This window comes from Opisthocomus hoazin, chromosome 11 (assembly GCF_030867145.1).
Source record: "Opisthocomus hoazin isolate bOpiHoa1 chromosome 11, bOpiHoa1.hap1, whole genome shotgun sequence".
Lineage (NCBI taxonomy): Eukaryota > Metazoa > Chordata > Aves > Opisthocomiformes > Opisthocomidae > Opisthocomus > Opisthocomus hoazin.
In genome coordinates, this window is record NC_134424.1 from 9,311,617 (window position 1) to 9,327,944 (window position 16,328).

The 16,328-nt window shown below is 41.6% G+C and overlaps 1 protein-coding gene across 1 annotated transcript in view; it reads right to left on the minus strand.

Annotated features, from left to right (window-relative positions):
• Nucleotides 1-16,328, minus strand: part of PTPRG (protein tyrosine phosphatase receptor type G) — a 412,574-nt gene that overhangs the window by 307,041 nt on the left and 89,205 nt on the right. Inside the window, exon 2 of the mRNA XM_075432501.1 lies at nucleotides 13,571-13,675. Within this exon, the coding sequence (XP_075288616.1) occupies nucleotides 13,571-13,675 (105 nt within the window). The remainder of the gene's footprint in view (nucleotides 1-13,570; nucleotides 13,676-16,328) is intronic.

Consider the following 16,328-nt stretch of genomic DNA (forward strand, 5'->3'; position numbering starts at 1 on the left):
GAAATAAAGCCATCCTTGGCTTCAACACGACACGTAAGCAGTCTCTCAAGAAATGCAAGACAGAGCAAGCTTCCATCATCTGCACATCCCTACATTCAAACACAATGATTTCCATTAAATATTTAGGACTCAAATGTTTATATCCAGTCAATTAAATTGAGCATTACTTATCGTCCAGGGAATTCTTACCCTCCCTCAGCACAGGAGAGAGGACCAAAGTGCATTTCCTATACTTACTAATAACACAGTAACACCTGAGGCTATAAAGAAATCCATCCCACTAGATGCAAAGATCTTAGAAGCAAACATACAAATCTAGTATAAAAGAAGATAGAAAGATCTTGTTGCTAGCCAACATAAACAAATGACTGTCTCTGCCCCAAGGAGTTTACAGTGTAAGCTCCATAAGACAGCAAAATGAAGAGGAACAAAAGAAAAGGTGAACGATGTAGGAAAGCTTTTCCACAGCTGTACCTTCAACTCTGGAGCACAGGCAATTGGCAGGTCTGACAGTAATGCCCCAGGAAAGGAACAATTACCAGTAGCATAAGATCCTACCATCAGGCCATAGGTTCTAACAGGAGGATTTACAGCCGGCATTTTGTACAGAAGAAATCACCAGCTAAACTTTGTTAATCGTGTTATCATGCGCACTAATTCATACATCTCTCCTACAGCAAAACCTTTTTATTACAGAATTTCAAAAACCAATACTTGAATTTTAAACTTTAATATGAACTTACATTTTAAAACATTAAATTATCCAGTGAAGCGGACGTGAATGTGAAAAAAGGCCATTTCCTCCATCATTTCATTAAATTTGAAAGTACTTATTTATTTTAATAAGTCGAGATGTCCATATGCCAGGAAATTAACATCAAAGAATGTTAAATATGCCCAGCATCACTTAAAAGCCTATGGAGTATTATGCATTTTCAAAAAAAGCATAACTCAGCAAAACTACTTTCCCAGCACTTACTTTTTATTACAATTTCCAATAGTACTTTGGGGAAAAAAGCTGAAAATGTTTACTGTACTCTGCACTCCAGTTCATACAGAAATCATACGATGCAATGCTGAATCACGTGTCTAGGCACCACACCACAGCCACCTTCCCCAATTTTAGGTCTTCTGTTAATGCCAAATAAATGGTTGTCTGCGATGCGCTCTTCCAAGGGCTTCTGTGTAGGTCTCCTGCATTGGCACGTACGATCAAGACCATGGATGGCCTCAGACAGAAAGGTTACAGGGACTTGGACTGTTTCCTTTGAGAAGTTGTACAAAGTAAAGTATAACAGGACAGAATTGTCACTAGAATTGTGATCGCTTGAACTACGCAGACATTCTCCAGTTTCAAGAACCCATCTGCTGAAACTGCAGGGACTTCCTTGCAGAAGCAGACTTAACTGGCCTGTACTCTGAAAAGCTACTCATCAGAGCCTGCAGTTTTGAATAGGGGCCCATAATGGATTAGCTTAGTTTCCTAAGGAAACAGGCTTATACATTTCAGCCTTCTACTGCATCTAGTCTACCAATGCCCCTTCCCTCCCCTCCACTTTCAAACCTGCTGGCTAACTCGGACCAGATCCGAGTGAAGTGGGTGATCTTACAGACACTGCATAGCCACCAGTTTTGCGAAGTGCAAGCATCAACGCAGGGAACAGTGGCAGGGAGCACTACTGAAGGCCACGAAAGCAGCTCAAAGCTTCTTATGCATTGGAGACTTTTCACAGGAATATGGAGCACTTATAGCCTTGCAGAGCTACACAGTTCTGGTTTTTTTCAACAGCAGAGAAAGGGAAGGCTTAGTACCCTCTTCCAGCTCTTAGCCCTCACCTCACGACACCCTGCTTCAGCCATTCCTGCATCTAACACCAAGCCATCTCTCAGATGGCTTGTACAAACTTAAGGTAGAGGTAACTTTTCTATGTTTGCACTGAGAGCAATTAAATCCTGCAGACATCTGGGGAGCCCTTGTGTAACATAAACACTAACTGAACTACATACACTGAACCGTTCTCTACAAAAGTCACATCCAATTCTCTCTGCAAACTTATCTTCACATAGCAAATCCCCTTCCTCAGAGATCAGCATATGATAATACTGTATCATGCAGATAAGTGTCTCAATTTCAAGTCTCCAGCAGCAGAAATATAAATTAAAAACACGATCTGAAGTGCCACAGAAGCTTCCAAGTTGGAATCTATCTGAAAAGTTCATGTCACCTCTGGTTAGGCAGCAGAGCAGCATCTGGCATGTAAAACAGCTTTTCGTACCCCGAGGGGCCAGAAGGCTTCAGCAGCAGCCTGAGACAACACCACCACATCTCGGGAGCAAAAGACAGCGTGTAAAACTGAACGTGATCTAAACTCTCCGTGACTTCACTGCCGTCGCTACCTCAGGGTAAATCGTATTTCTGTACTTGAGAAATATATTCACACCAACGCAAAGCAGATCGCGTAACATTCAATTCTTCATTCCGAGTGTGTCCACTTACCAGTTTGTTCATGCAGAAGCTCAGTACATGGGGCTGACCCCAGTGCTCAAGGACCAGATGATGTGAAATACAGCAAAGGAGTCCTGTGAGGACCTGATCCAGTACAGTGCAAAGATACATGATCAACATGTAACGGACCTTCATCACCTCAGCTCTAGCTGTGAGTGTATTACAAGTGAGTTGGGAAGCAGACAGGAGACATTTGTTTTACTATTCCACACAGGAAAAGCCACAGAAACTGCAGTGTGCATGCCAATACTGATCACCTTCAGGCATTCAATTGTACAGACATTTCCTCTTTTGTTCCTTTCTGAGGAAATTTATAGACTACGACAGTTAAGAAAGTCTCAGAAGTGAGTCAGAAATAAAGAAACCCACCTGAAACAGCTCCTCTGGAGCTTTGTGGCAGCTGGACAACTTAGATGTTGGCCTGAATGCTCTAATTACAGCAAGGTAAAAAAAAGCAGTACAGGCCAGCTTCGGAGACCTCAGTTCAGCCCTCTGCTCAGCCACCCTCGGGTAACTGGAAACACAGCACCCAGCCTCTCCATGCCCTCCTGGTCTTTACAGCTGTGGTCACAACACGACCTTACCTTATAGCACCTACGCTAGGCTAGATGTGTGTCTGCGCACATTCCTGCGAGGCTGTAATCCTATAGCAGTGTGGAGCAAACACACACGAAGGAAGACTGCACTCAGAGAAATTCAAGGGATGATGGGTCTACTTCAGCCACTGGTAGAACAGCTTAGGTTAAGCTCAGCAGTACTGCTGAGAAGAAAACAGGCAGGATTTTCTTTGAGGTGGAGAAAGATAGAAGGCCTAATACTCATGGCAGCAAAGACTCCTTTCATGGAATAGCTGCTTGCTGGTCAAGTCAGCCCACTTCAGGATTTTTAAAGCAGTTACATGTCTCAAAGGTATCTCATCTTGCTGAGGGTTCAACCACAAGGACGCTGTGAGCCAGTGATGCCCACCAGTCCTTATTACGTCAGCTCAAGTTGCAGTCTTCATCTCTGCAGCAGGGTCATAGTGCTCCTAGCTCTTCATGCATGAAACGAGTCGTCTCTCTAACTGTCCATAGAACATTATCAGCCCCCAGTCCCCCTCACCTCACAACCAGGCAGTGTTAAGAGGTGGGAGTGGGTGGAAACATATACTTCAGAAATATTCATTCGGGTTCAAAAACCCACTTGCTTTCTCAGATCTACAAAAACAGAAGCTTGATACTCAGGTTCTCAGTAAGGCTTGACATTACTATTGTACTGCAGAGCAACATACCTCTTCAATAAATCATTCCAGTGCCAACAGCCCCCCTCAGTTAGGAAGGCTACAGAGATGACCCTTCAGAGTTCAGAGGAGAGTTAAAAACATTTCCAGAAAATCATTCAAGTGCTGTTTAAAGATGTAATTTATATGCACAGCTCTGCACTCCATTGCAGGATTTCATATTTATTTAATTTGATGGTTAAAAGTGTGCCCATCCAACTCCTTGGGCACAGGCAGTCTTTAATAAAAACTTCATAATTTAGAGCCAAATGCTCAGTGCATTGAATAGCAAAAGAATGCCTTCTCACTCCAGTCCAGCATTGTCCCAACTCCCCTGGAAAAAAACAGAGCGCACCAACAAAGCAGCCAGCAAAGGGAGATGTTCAGTCCCCTGATGAAGCACGAATTAAGCTCCATGGCTGGATCACCTCCAGGAAGGGCTCCTCTTAGATCAGGAGCTTCACAACATCTGTGCTGCTGACATGGTCTCCCCCAAGAAGAGGCAGTCTCTAAGGCAACCAAGATCTCTTCAATTAACATTTGATAAAGCTGGATGTGCGGCCTAAGAAACAGCGCACAGCACTGGGACTCGGGCTGAATTTCCAACTCTGCTATACACCGCATGGGGTATATGAAAGAAGTTACTTGAACTGCCCTATTCTTCAGTTCCCACCATGTAAACACATCTACCTCAGAGATGTTACAAGAATTAGAACTCCCTCAGCTGCTCATCTCTCACTCTGTGGTACCAAAGGACACCTCAGAACATACGTAGATGAGACTCTTTATAATTCTGCCTTTCTCTAAGCAGCAGGTGACATTCAAGACAGAGGAAATGCACAGCACCTCTACACACCACGGGCAGAGGCTGCCCTACCAGCAGTCAGCAAGGCGCTGGGTAGGAATGCCCTGCCAGCTGCCCACCGCAGCATGGCGGCTGCTCGCTCGGCCCCTCGTGAGGGAACCCGGCGGGGCAGATGTACTCCTCTTGCAGGCAGGGGCTGCTTTTTCAAGGATCATAATGATTTAAAACTGCAAGGCTTCCATACCACATTCTGCAAGATGGAGATACTTTCTGGGAGAGGGAAGTGCTGGGGCAGTTCCCGGGGAAGAGACACTGAAAAGAAGATTATCTTCTGAACAGCAACTGGAATGACCAAGAGCAGCCACCTGACATTGCAAAAATAATAGAAATAATTCTACATCTACTGCATCAACTGCAGCACAGGCCTCGCTCAGCCCTTTCATACAAAGACTTCACTTTTATCCTGCAACTAGAATTCTGATTCATTCCTTGATTATTTCATGCTTGGACTACTGCAACAACGTTTGTGCCAAGCTACTTCATTTTTATCCGCACACTACAAGGCTATTCAGAGCTTCCCTGCATGCTTTGTTTCTCACTGCAGTACCCTTGCTGTTCACATACTGTTTTCCCCATTGTTATTCTCCTATACGCATTCAGTTACATACGAAATCAAGACTGGAAGTTCAATATATCACTGCAGTCATTCAAGAACCTCAAACGCAACAGCAGACTCCAGCCTTCTGTGCATTCTCCAGTCCATTTGTTGAGCTTGTATCACAGCTGCTATGCAAATACCCCATCTTTCTTTTGTATGTTTAGAATATAGGCGTTTCACATGTTTTGATGTCCAAAGAGCTTGAAATATTTTATACCGTTTCCTATTTCAATGCCTAGAAATCAGCTAAACTGACAACTTTTTGCTGCACTTCAGCACACTTTCAGTTTTATGAAACAGCGCACTGGTGCTCATTTCAGAGGTTTCCTACAAATACCCCAATGTTCACACTGAAAGAAAATACAACAAAAAGCAGAGTACATGCTTAAAGTAGTGAGGGGTCCCCCCTCCCCAGAAAAAGCAGTTCTTTGTGCTTCCTCTTTTCAGCATAGATAGCCAGAGCTGTGATTGCAGCAGTGCAAAGTAAAAATACTTTGAGGTAGTATTAGAACAACTGTATCTGAAACTCTGAAGATTTCATCTAGCATCTGTTGCAGTTATTTTATACTTCTGTGCTGTGGTAGGGAAAAACTTCATGAAAGAAAGTTGAGGGAACATCCGGTTCTTTGCACCTCTTATATTTAAGCTTCTCAGAGCTGTTCATCTGCCAAAGGCCTATCTACTCAGTAAAGAAAAAAATTCAGAGCATTCAAAAGTCAGAGATTTGCTTTAATGTGTTTGAGTCATGAAAAACAACCAACGTCTAGAAAGAACTTTCGGAAAAAAAAAAAAAAGAAGAAAGGCAATTTCACCATAACTGTGTCCAACATGTAAAACATTCATTCAACCATTTCATTTTAGACTGGATACTACAATTGACTATGACAGTACTTGGAATATAAACTGTAAGCACGGCACACAAGAAAAGGTGGCAAGGAGCGAGAGAAAACAGTATTCAATAAGGAAATCGTGTCTGGGTCTAAGTAGAAACTAAATTACTATCAGAGGTTTTCTCAGCAGATTATTTAGAAACTTGCCAATAGACAAAGTAAATGACAAAACTCTCAGAGCTGTTTTCCTCAGCAATATGGCTTAGTAAAAACTATACAGACCACTTCGACTGCTTTTGGCAAGACTGGCTCTCCTTAGAGGACTACTAATGTCAAATACTCAACACAAACATATGATTGTGAATTTCTTATTCACACTAGCTTATGGTTAGGAAGATATATCCTGTTCTCAGGGATAGCAATTTGAAAACTTATTTCTTTAGTCTCAGAACAAAAACAAAAGATAGTATTCTGCATTTATTACTTCAAAAGGCAAAACAGCTAAAGAAAGATTAAAAGCATTCTCCTTGACATCCTCCTAGTAAGCGCACATTGCGATACAGATTCTGCAGAGAAGTCCATGCCTAGTGCACATCTGTACAGTGCATAGCTCATGGACGTGAAGACTCATGGCCCAATACCGTCAGCATATAAACAATCAAAATATACAGATGGTTTTTCCTGTTTGTCTGAGAAAACACACAGCAGAAAACCACATGCTTTAGCTACACACATTAAAAATCAGGGTTCATGCTTACACAGTAACAGCAAACTCTCAAGCTAAGTTTTCCATGTTTCTCCTATGAAAGAGAGTAGCACTGATTTCTGGAACAACTTTTACTCTAATAAGATTGCACAAGGAAACGAATGCATTGCAGCTGGTTTCAGCAGGGTTCAGTGAAGACTACCATTTGTCTCTGATGAATGCAGATAAAATATTCAAAACTCAGTTTACTGATCAGATCAGATATTAATGGGAACATTTCTCCCAGTTCTATCAGCTTAGTTCCTCTTTAGAAAGTCAGCTTAAGAGATTGAGGAAGGGAGAAAGACAGAACCTGCGCATTTTGACCATCCTGCATTTAACAGAGATGAGTACTCTTACAGTGGAACGATAACCAAGCATGCGGTATGCCAGAGTTTTGGTCAATATCAAGATTTATTATTCTGAGGGACAGAATAAGTGAAATACTGACCATGGCAAATAGGCCATTAGTTACCTCTCAGTTCAATAAGTCTTGATGCTTTTCTTACTATGTGCCGATTATTTCCTGTCCATTTCACATTAGCAGCTTATTTAATGCTAACAATCTAAGCAAAGAGAAAGAAATTCACACTTTTACAAAGGACATCACCAAGTTACATTTCATCACAGTTAACACCATTTGCTATTCTTTCAGGAAATAACCTTTACTGATCTTTCCTGTTTTAATGCCAGCAATTGCTTTTGAAAAGAACACTCAATTCTTATATTCACCACCAGTTATATTTTAAATAATAGCATCTTAAAAGGACAGCAATAACCGTCTAAGTGTTGCAGGACAAAGCATTCACACACTGATAGCGTCCACTAGCATGACAGCATGGCCACAGTTCCTGTTCTTAATGGACACTTTTCCCCACTCACAGGGTCATCCCTACTTTTGTGAAGCTTATTTTTCTTCTGTTACCTTCTACTAATGTTCCTGGTAGTTGCACAGAATCTTGGAGAGAAAGAACCTGACATTTTAGACAGAAAAAGCATCAATAAGGACACGCATAAAGAACAGAAGCATCATAAGAAGTGCTAATAATTTCACACAGAAAACGACAGATCAAAGCTACAAAGAGGAAAGATGTCTTGAATATACCATAAGATTAAAGAGAAAAAACAACTGTATGCATTTTCAACACAGGGTTCTCTTTACAAAGCTATAGTTAAACACATATACTTCCTTGGCCAATGTCTGCATTTTTGTTCTCCAAGAAACCCAAATGGTTTTGATTACTTAAAAGAGTATTCCTTGAATGAGTCAGCTTGCACAACACTGAGGCTGATGAGCAGAACAGCCATCACAAGGGCAGGGTACACAAGCCCCACCAGTGTCAGCACCACAGCTCCACTGGGAAACTCCATCACCTTCAACATCCTGCCCGAGGACAGTGCAGCCTCCCATCACATGCCCATTGATCGCACATGTTAACACTGGGAATAATTAGGCATCCCATCTTTTATCTGAAGACTCCAAGAGGAGTTTACTGACTTGAGTAACAGTACAGAGCAGAATTTCCCCACAGCCACTTCTGGATTTCTACAAACTCATGCAATGATTGTCACATTCATTTTACATAACAGTTTTTCAGAAAAACAGATATGAGTAGGTATAAGCCCTTTAGAGTTACTATCGCTTAAGATACAAGCATCTGCTTCAGCATCTCATACCATAATCTCCTCCTAAAGTCCTGACCCTCTCACTACCCATTTTTTGGGCTACTGCAAGGCAAAATAGGGTCTGCTCAGGTCACCAGTAAAGTGTCCTCAGCACTGACAGATGCAACACTTGACACTGAGAGGCATCTTTAAATGTCTGCAATATTATGCTCTGTGAAGTAGCACACATTGCACAAGGGAGGGCCAGTCAGAGAGCCCTGGATCTGGTAGACATTTCAGTTGCATATTTCTGTAGGATTTCTTTTCAAGTTCTGCTGGTTTGTTGTTTTGTTTTGAAAAATAACTTATATATTTACAAAAACGTTTCCACACTGATGACAAGGCCCCTGAACTGCTATGTGTCACTATTATGGGTATTAGAAACCTACTGAGTTCTGTGGCAACTATAAGGATGTGCTAAAAATCATTTCAAACTTGTCCCTTCAGTGGTTAGTCTAACAGAACAGAATATTGTGAAAATAAAAGACTGCACTGAAGCATATTCAGAATCCACACCTATTTCTTGCTTTGACTGTGCCGCACCTATTCCACATTCCCGTTACACAGCAAGTAAGGTGGCCAGTCACAATTTCAGAAGTCTCTGGCAAACTGTAAGACACGATCATGGAGTAAACGCTTTGCCAAAACATACACGAATACACACAGGCAGAGAAATCCCCCCAGAAATGTAGTTTGAGCTTCCTGAAAAATCCTAAAACACACATCTAGGAGATCTCAGTCTCTGCTCAGTCTTGCAGCTCCTATTTAAAGACAAGTTAGTCTTTTGTTTTTCAGTGTTCGCTCACTTCAGAATGTGGTTTAAAGAGCTGCTAGTGCAGACTTAACGAAGTTTCTTCTGAAAGGCTGATTGTGTTTCCTTCTGTCTTTTTGACAGAACCCATTTAAAATGGGCCTTCTTCATTTAATTATCTAGTCTTTATTTTTGTGAGTTTTATTTCTGAACTGGAATAAATGTTATAGTCAGAATTGTGTCTGCAGACAACAGGCTTATTTTATAAGGCTTAAAAGTATTTTCCTTTACAATTGGACAGTGAAGCAGGAGCTCTGTAGTGCAGGCTGTGTCCAGGGCACATGCACCAGGAGCACAGGGCACTGAAGTTCACAGGGTCCTGTTGCAGGGACATTTGGGTACGTAGGTGCCTTATACAAATGTTACAGACCCAATGGCTGTCTGACTCCTGATCTATAACTGAAGTTTATTGTCTCTAAACTCTTGAGCCTGAGAGGAGCAATATTCCAAGACAGCACGTGGTAATATCATAGATAACTCCTGAGACCAGGAAAACTCCTGATCTCCAGAGTTTAAACCAGCTCCTGGACCATTCACTCTCCACAGGGCAGCAGAAGGGTTTTCTACAGGCTACAGAGGAGCTGCTCTAAAAGCACAGTATAGGACAGATACATCCTGTGGAAGATAAAGACTTCAGGGCTGTCTGCAATATGGCTGTGCCCCTTTTCCACCCCCAGGCAGGAAAACCACAACTGTCTGGCTGCTTTCAGACCTCTCCAACCCCATCTCAGGATTTATTACAGAACACTTAAGCCCCAAAATACAAAAGCTCTGCAAGCAGGCAGGCACAGTCATAAATGCAGAGAAGCCTCTGCTACTATAAATCAGTATAGCTCAGTTGAAATCAATATAAAGCCATAGTTCAGCCTAATGTAGGCCCAGCAAAGACACAGGCGCACTGGTCAATACTGGGTTCAGGAGACGGCTGTCCACTGACGGCTGGCAGCAGCTCTCCTGGTCTTATTTACTCCAGTTGGCAAAATCCCTTAGAAGAAACTTAAAATTTGCCAGCGCAGAGCCTAGCATAACTTTCTTCCCTGCCCATAATTGTTGGGCCTGAGCCAACAGATGTTGTACAACTAACTGGAGGGGAGCTGCCCTAACCGTTTGAGAATAGGGAAGCAGCCTACCAGATAATGTTTGTAAAAGAGCTTGGAAACCATTGACATGGACTAATTGCTTACTGCAGAACAAAGTTGTCACTCTCTGTAGGCTCATTTGATGTAAACTTCCCAGTCATGTCCAAAACCTTTCCCGCAGGACAAACGTTGTTAGTACATAAACTGCTTAGCCAAGCCCTGCTCAGGGTTTCAAGGAAATATTCTGGGGAATGGAAAAGCAAGGAGAATGAAACAGATAACATGATCATCCTCCTCGCTGTGCTCGGCTAGAAGCAAACATCTGTCTGGCATCTGGACTCTGCCACCCACTACGTATTCCCATCTTCAACCTAAACACAGAAGCTAGGGATTTTCATTACCTCTGGCCCCCTCAGTGAGCAAATATGGACAAAAGACATCAGATAAGAGAGGCTGAACTGGCTGAGAATCCCACACAGACCTGGAAAGAACCAAGTGAAGTGAGGAAAGAGTGAGAAACTCCCCCATGTGAAAAGCCATGAGAAAGTGGCAGCTCATGGAAACATCCAATTTCTAACAGAGCATGTGCTGCTTTCCCCACCTAATTGCTTATTTCAATTCTCTCCCTTTCTTAGGGAGATGCTCACAATGCTAAGACTCCTGCAGGACATCGACCCTGGAAAATTCTTCTAGAAATAACCACGTCTTTCCCAAGTCTCTACTTGCCTTCGCCTCTTCCCTCTCAGACACAATACAAATCATCACCTGCGTCTCACTGTTAGCTCTTAGCACAAGGCGCTGTCCCTGCTGCTCTCATGCAGACCCCCGGGTGCTCGATGCAAGGCTCAGCAGGGCAGAGCTGCTCCTCCTGACAGGCAGAGACCACAACACGGCTTGGAAGGACACCCGATCTCCATCCGTGGGCTTCCTCGGATGCCGCATATGCACAACCCACACAGCTGGGACACGCGGTACCAAGGTTGTTTGCTCACACCTCTGTTTCATGTCACAAAACCTTTGGGGAAGACTCAGGCCCTGCAGCTGGAATACTTGGACCCAAACCACATTCCCCTGGAATGGCATTTCAAGTCACTCTGTTCAAATAGTAGCCTGAGAAAGCATCCTGAGAAAATGGTATTATATCTTCTTCTGGTTTCTTGACAAGTGCTGGTAAATATATCATTTCCACCTTTTCCATCTCCTAATTTACTGCTTTGATCAGCAATACTGACAAAAGTATTCTAATTAGATAGCGCTAATCAGGTAGAATGGCACGTGGTTGACAGCTGAGAAGTCAGTGTCTGTTCTCTGAAAAACAGGTTGGCTATTTTCCTCATAGAAGCAGAAGATTTATCAACAGACAAAAGGATGCAAAACCCCAAAATGTAATGTATAATTATGTATCAGGACCATACATTTTATTTTTACATAAATCTAAAAGGATTCGTGGGTGGTAAAAGCTTTTTTGGAGGGGTGAACAAATGATATTACTCATAAAGAAAGAACACCACCATCACAAATATAGAAGTAAGAAAACTGCCATATGCATAAATTGGTGTGCAGTGGGTTTGAGGGGTTTTGTTGCTTTATTTGGCTGGTTTTGTTTGGTTTTTGGGTGGCTTTTTTTTTACCTCCCCCCTTTTTTTTGAACCAGTTAAACTGGTTAAAAAACTGGTTAAAAAAAAAGTGTAGTCCAGTAACTCAAGCAAAGACTTGACACATGTAACAATAGAATAATTCCACTAGTGTTTTACTTGTTTTTTAAAAAAAACATTTTCATTTAACTACCTGCAATGAATATTCCAAATACATTTTTCAGTAACAGAAACAAAATAAACCTGCCAAGTAGCACTTAACTTGTAATATTTTTACACAAGATAGCAAATAGGAACAGGCCATTCATTCCAACACACAACGCTTTTCTCTATTTGTTCATTTCTACTCTTCATGAGTTCGGGGGCTTAAAACCTAAAAACGTTATTTTAAGCTGCAATATGGAATTGTATCTTGTGGCAATATTTGTCCATCTGATAATAATCTCAAAGCTCAACAAAAATCGATCATTCGTCCTACATCACTAAAATGTTTAGATTTATTTTATTTGCGTGACCTCATCTGCAAATGAGACAGCTTGTATTTTGAGACCTAATAGAGAAACTTGTGACATCTGGTATTTTGTGTATTAATGGAAAAAAGCTCTAAGCTTACCTACAACCATTCATTTCCAATGAAATTTATGTAAAAAAGAGGAGTTGGCAGTCAAAAATTAACATGTGCCTGTTTATCTGGTATCAGTATTCAGACTTCTTAGAAAGTGGTATTTTTCTTTCAGCTAAAACTAGGCCTGCACAACATTCCTCTTGGACAAGCACCAAATGTTTGAAATGCATCTCAAATCTTCCAAAAAAGCATGCACAAGTTCATTCCGATGCTTGAAATGTTTATAAAAACTTCCTAGATTTGACATTTTTCATAGAGTCAATGTAGCTATTAACATGATTTTATGTTGTTGGGGTTTCTTTAACAACCTCAAATACAGACCTGGAATATGCTAGACCTGAACCAACTGTCAAACCATACATCAAAGACATCATTCTGAAGTATGTTTGATTTGTGGCATTTCAAAATTGTGCAGACACATCAGGTTTTCCATAAGACTTACAAAAACAGTGGGACAAGCAATAAAATATCCTCCCAATATCCTACCTTCTCAGCATCACACATACTGGTGTGATGCTGCACTAACAGGTCTCACTGTCATCATTATACCCTACCTCAAAAACACATACACACAAAGAAATAATTATAGTATTTCTAGTGTGCGGTTTTTTTTTTTTTTTAATCTGGATGTATATATGGATGCTTACAGTCTTCACAAAAGCTCAGAGTAAGCAAGTGGTAAGCTTGGGAATGTACTGACTGGACAGGGAGAGTAAAGAAAAGCTTGGGGGGTAGGCCTTTTCTAAGGGTGTGTTCTGAAACTAAAAGACGACCAAGAGAAGGAGCAGAATAATAAGGGCAACCCAGCAGGCAAACGGCAGGAATACAAGAAAGGAGAGGGTGTGTGTAGCAGGAGTTTACAAGGAAATCCACAAAAGAAAATACAGTGTAAAAATACTTTAAACTATATCTGAGTGTAGCAGCAACAAAAAGCAAGTACACAACTTGGTTTTGGAGATATTTCATGTTTGAGTCCTGAAGAAGTCAACTCACCCGAGTACGCCCAGTAAGGATCCCCTGAAGCCTTTCGCCTCCGTATCTGCACAGAACTACCATGTCTGTTTTCATGCAGGGAGCCAACATAACCTTCAGTCAGGGCTGGGAAGAAAAGAAGCAGGAATCATTAGGAAAGTGGTATTTACTCCCTGGACTTTACACTGTGAAGCTTAAATCTTTGCTGAGCAGAGACAAACAAACCTGGCATTGCTTTAGAAAAAAAAAAATTTAACTGGTATGTTCCTCACCCATGAAAACCCACCATCCAAAGATGATTCACAGAAGCCAGGACTCACTGATGCCATTATTCTGATCTGGCACGTGCCTGCAAAACTCCAGTAATTTCCATGAGGAAGTTCTGATATACACAAGCAAACAAGTATGAGCCATGATGTGTGACCAAACTTTCTCTGTCTAGAGCCAAAAGATAGCTTACTTTGCTAGTGACTACCAAACCACTAATGGTATTTCAACACAAATATTACGAAGATCCTTAAAGAATACAGATGCAAGCGTGTGGAATACGCTGGTACAGTGTTATCCTGGTTATCATAACAGCCCCTCTTTTAAAGCACATCTTAAAATCCCACATAAAACCGTTTCACTCAAGACCAAATGAATCCCCTTCCCATGGAGCCTGCAGACCTGAGCCCGCAGTGCACTGGGTGACAGTCTCAGCACGAGCAAGGCCTGAGTAACATCGCCTCATCCAATGCACTGCAGCAAGGCAGACTCGTAGCACTGCCTTCTAGCCAGAGGAAGGTTGCCTATGTCAGACAGGATATCCAGGGTGCAATACCAGCGCCTTACAACATGAAAGGGAGAGGCCAGTGATGAAGAAATCTTTGTAAAACTTCACAAGCTAGAAGGAATTAAATTCATCAACCAAAACAGAAAACGCATCCTACTTTGCATCCCAGGATTTTTCTTTTATAACTCAAACAACTTTTTTTTTCTTGTGAAGGAAAGTATAGCTTTCACGAGGATATGGGTTGTTCGTGTTTTCTATGTGCAAATTTTGCTTGTTGTTCCTACGCATTTGACTGAATCAAACTGAAGGTGTATGAATTCACAAATGTAAGTAAAAAGTCTGTAATAAATTCAACTACCTTTCTCAGAGCACCACAGCTGAAAACTTTTGTGCTATAATAAAAACACACAAACAAAAAACCCCTTACATCTGCAGATATGGAACACGAAGAACAAGTATGCACCACCTGGCTCTATGGAAATTTAAGTCCAACTGATCCCAAACCACTTATTTGATCAGTAAGAAACTAGCTGAACAAATCAAATCTTTAGAAAAAACCATGTAAAGCACTGCTACCCGTATACAGTCACCAAGCACTTTATTCCCTTCTATTCCCAGGCCAATTACAGCTGGGCTGAAACGAAGCTCGTAACAGGACTTCATTGAACACCAAGCACCAGTAACGCAGAATTTGGCTTTCCTTCCCTTTGGAAAAGCTTCTGGTGTCACCCCCTTTGCACCACAGCAGGAGAGAGCGTGCTGTGTCCCAGGGCTACGCATGTTGGCGAAACAGCTCTACAGACAACCTTCGCTCTGCAATGCAGATCATGGATTTCTGCAGATTTTGGTGTCCTGAAGTGGTAGGAAAAGTCAGGCAATCTCAGGAAAGGCATTACAGGTTTGCCCCTGCCAAATTTTCTCTTGTGTGAGCAAAGGTACTAATTGTGCAATTTATTACGAGCCTCTGATTTGAATGAGTTTTCTAGATATCTTGGCAACTTCCTAAATACTAATTCACTTCAGGCTGCGAACTAGAAACACTGGAACACATCATGCTACTGGGTTTGGAGTCAACATTATATCACACACCTTTTTTTCTTCTTCTGATTTACCCTAATAAGTCTACCTGGCTGGGAGGCAGCAGGCACTCATATCAACAGGAAAGAACAGGTAAGGGATGTGGAGACCCAAACCCTCTTGGCAAAAAAAAAACCTGAGCAAACATTGGAGACCATGAAAATCCCAAGGGAGATAACATGGAAATAACCTAGATGGGTGGCTGGAAAGGCTATCAGAAAAAACTGGCCTGATTATTCACTTAAAAATCACATGTTCTGGGAAATACACCTAAAGTCCCACCTTACTACAAAATGAAAGGCAGCAGCAGCTTTCTTGTAAGCATCATTTACGCAGAGAATGCAAAAATTTGTGGGGTTTTTCTCGCCCAGAAAAATTGATTCCTGCAGGCAGAAGGAAGATTGCACCCTGCCTCCTCCAATGAGCAAGGTACTTCTGCAGGTATGTACTCAGTGAGTCCTTCTGTGTGCCTTACTACTCAAAAAAATAAATTATGTCTAAATAATCTGCATTTGTTGAAGGTAGAAAGGCTCTGAGTCAGTGTAAAACATCTGTAGTTGTAAACCCCTTTGTACCCCTAGCTTCAACAGTCAAAAAGCCACATGGCAACCATGGTACGGCTATGAATCATACCATTGATTTTCAGTATCCTCTGTGCAGAAAATTTAATTACGTAAAGCCAAGCCTTTATGAATGCCTAACTTTAATGTGAAATTGAACATTTGCTTCAGTCAGCATCTTATTTATGCAATTAAAAACCTGACATTCGTGTGAAAATATGCAATTTTAGTTTTCTGCACAGACACTTAATAATTTGTACATGTATCTATACTTATGAATGGTGCAGAGCCATGCAGCACAAATTTATTTCCACCAAAAAGGATATTACAAACCCAAAAGAGAAGCTCAAGTATTTGGCAAAAGAAC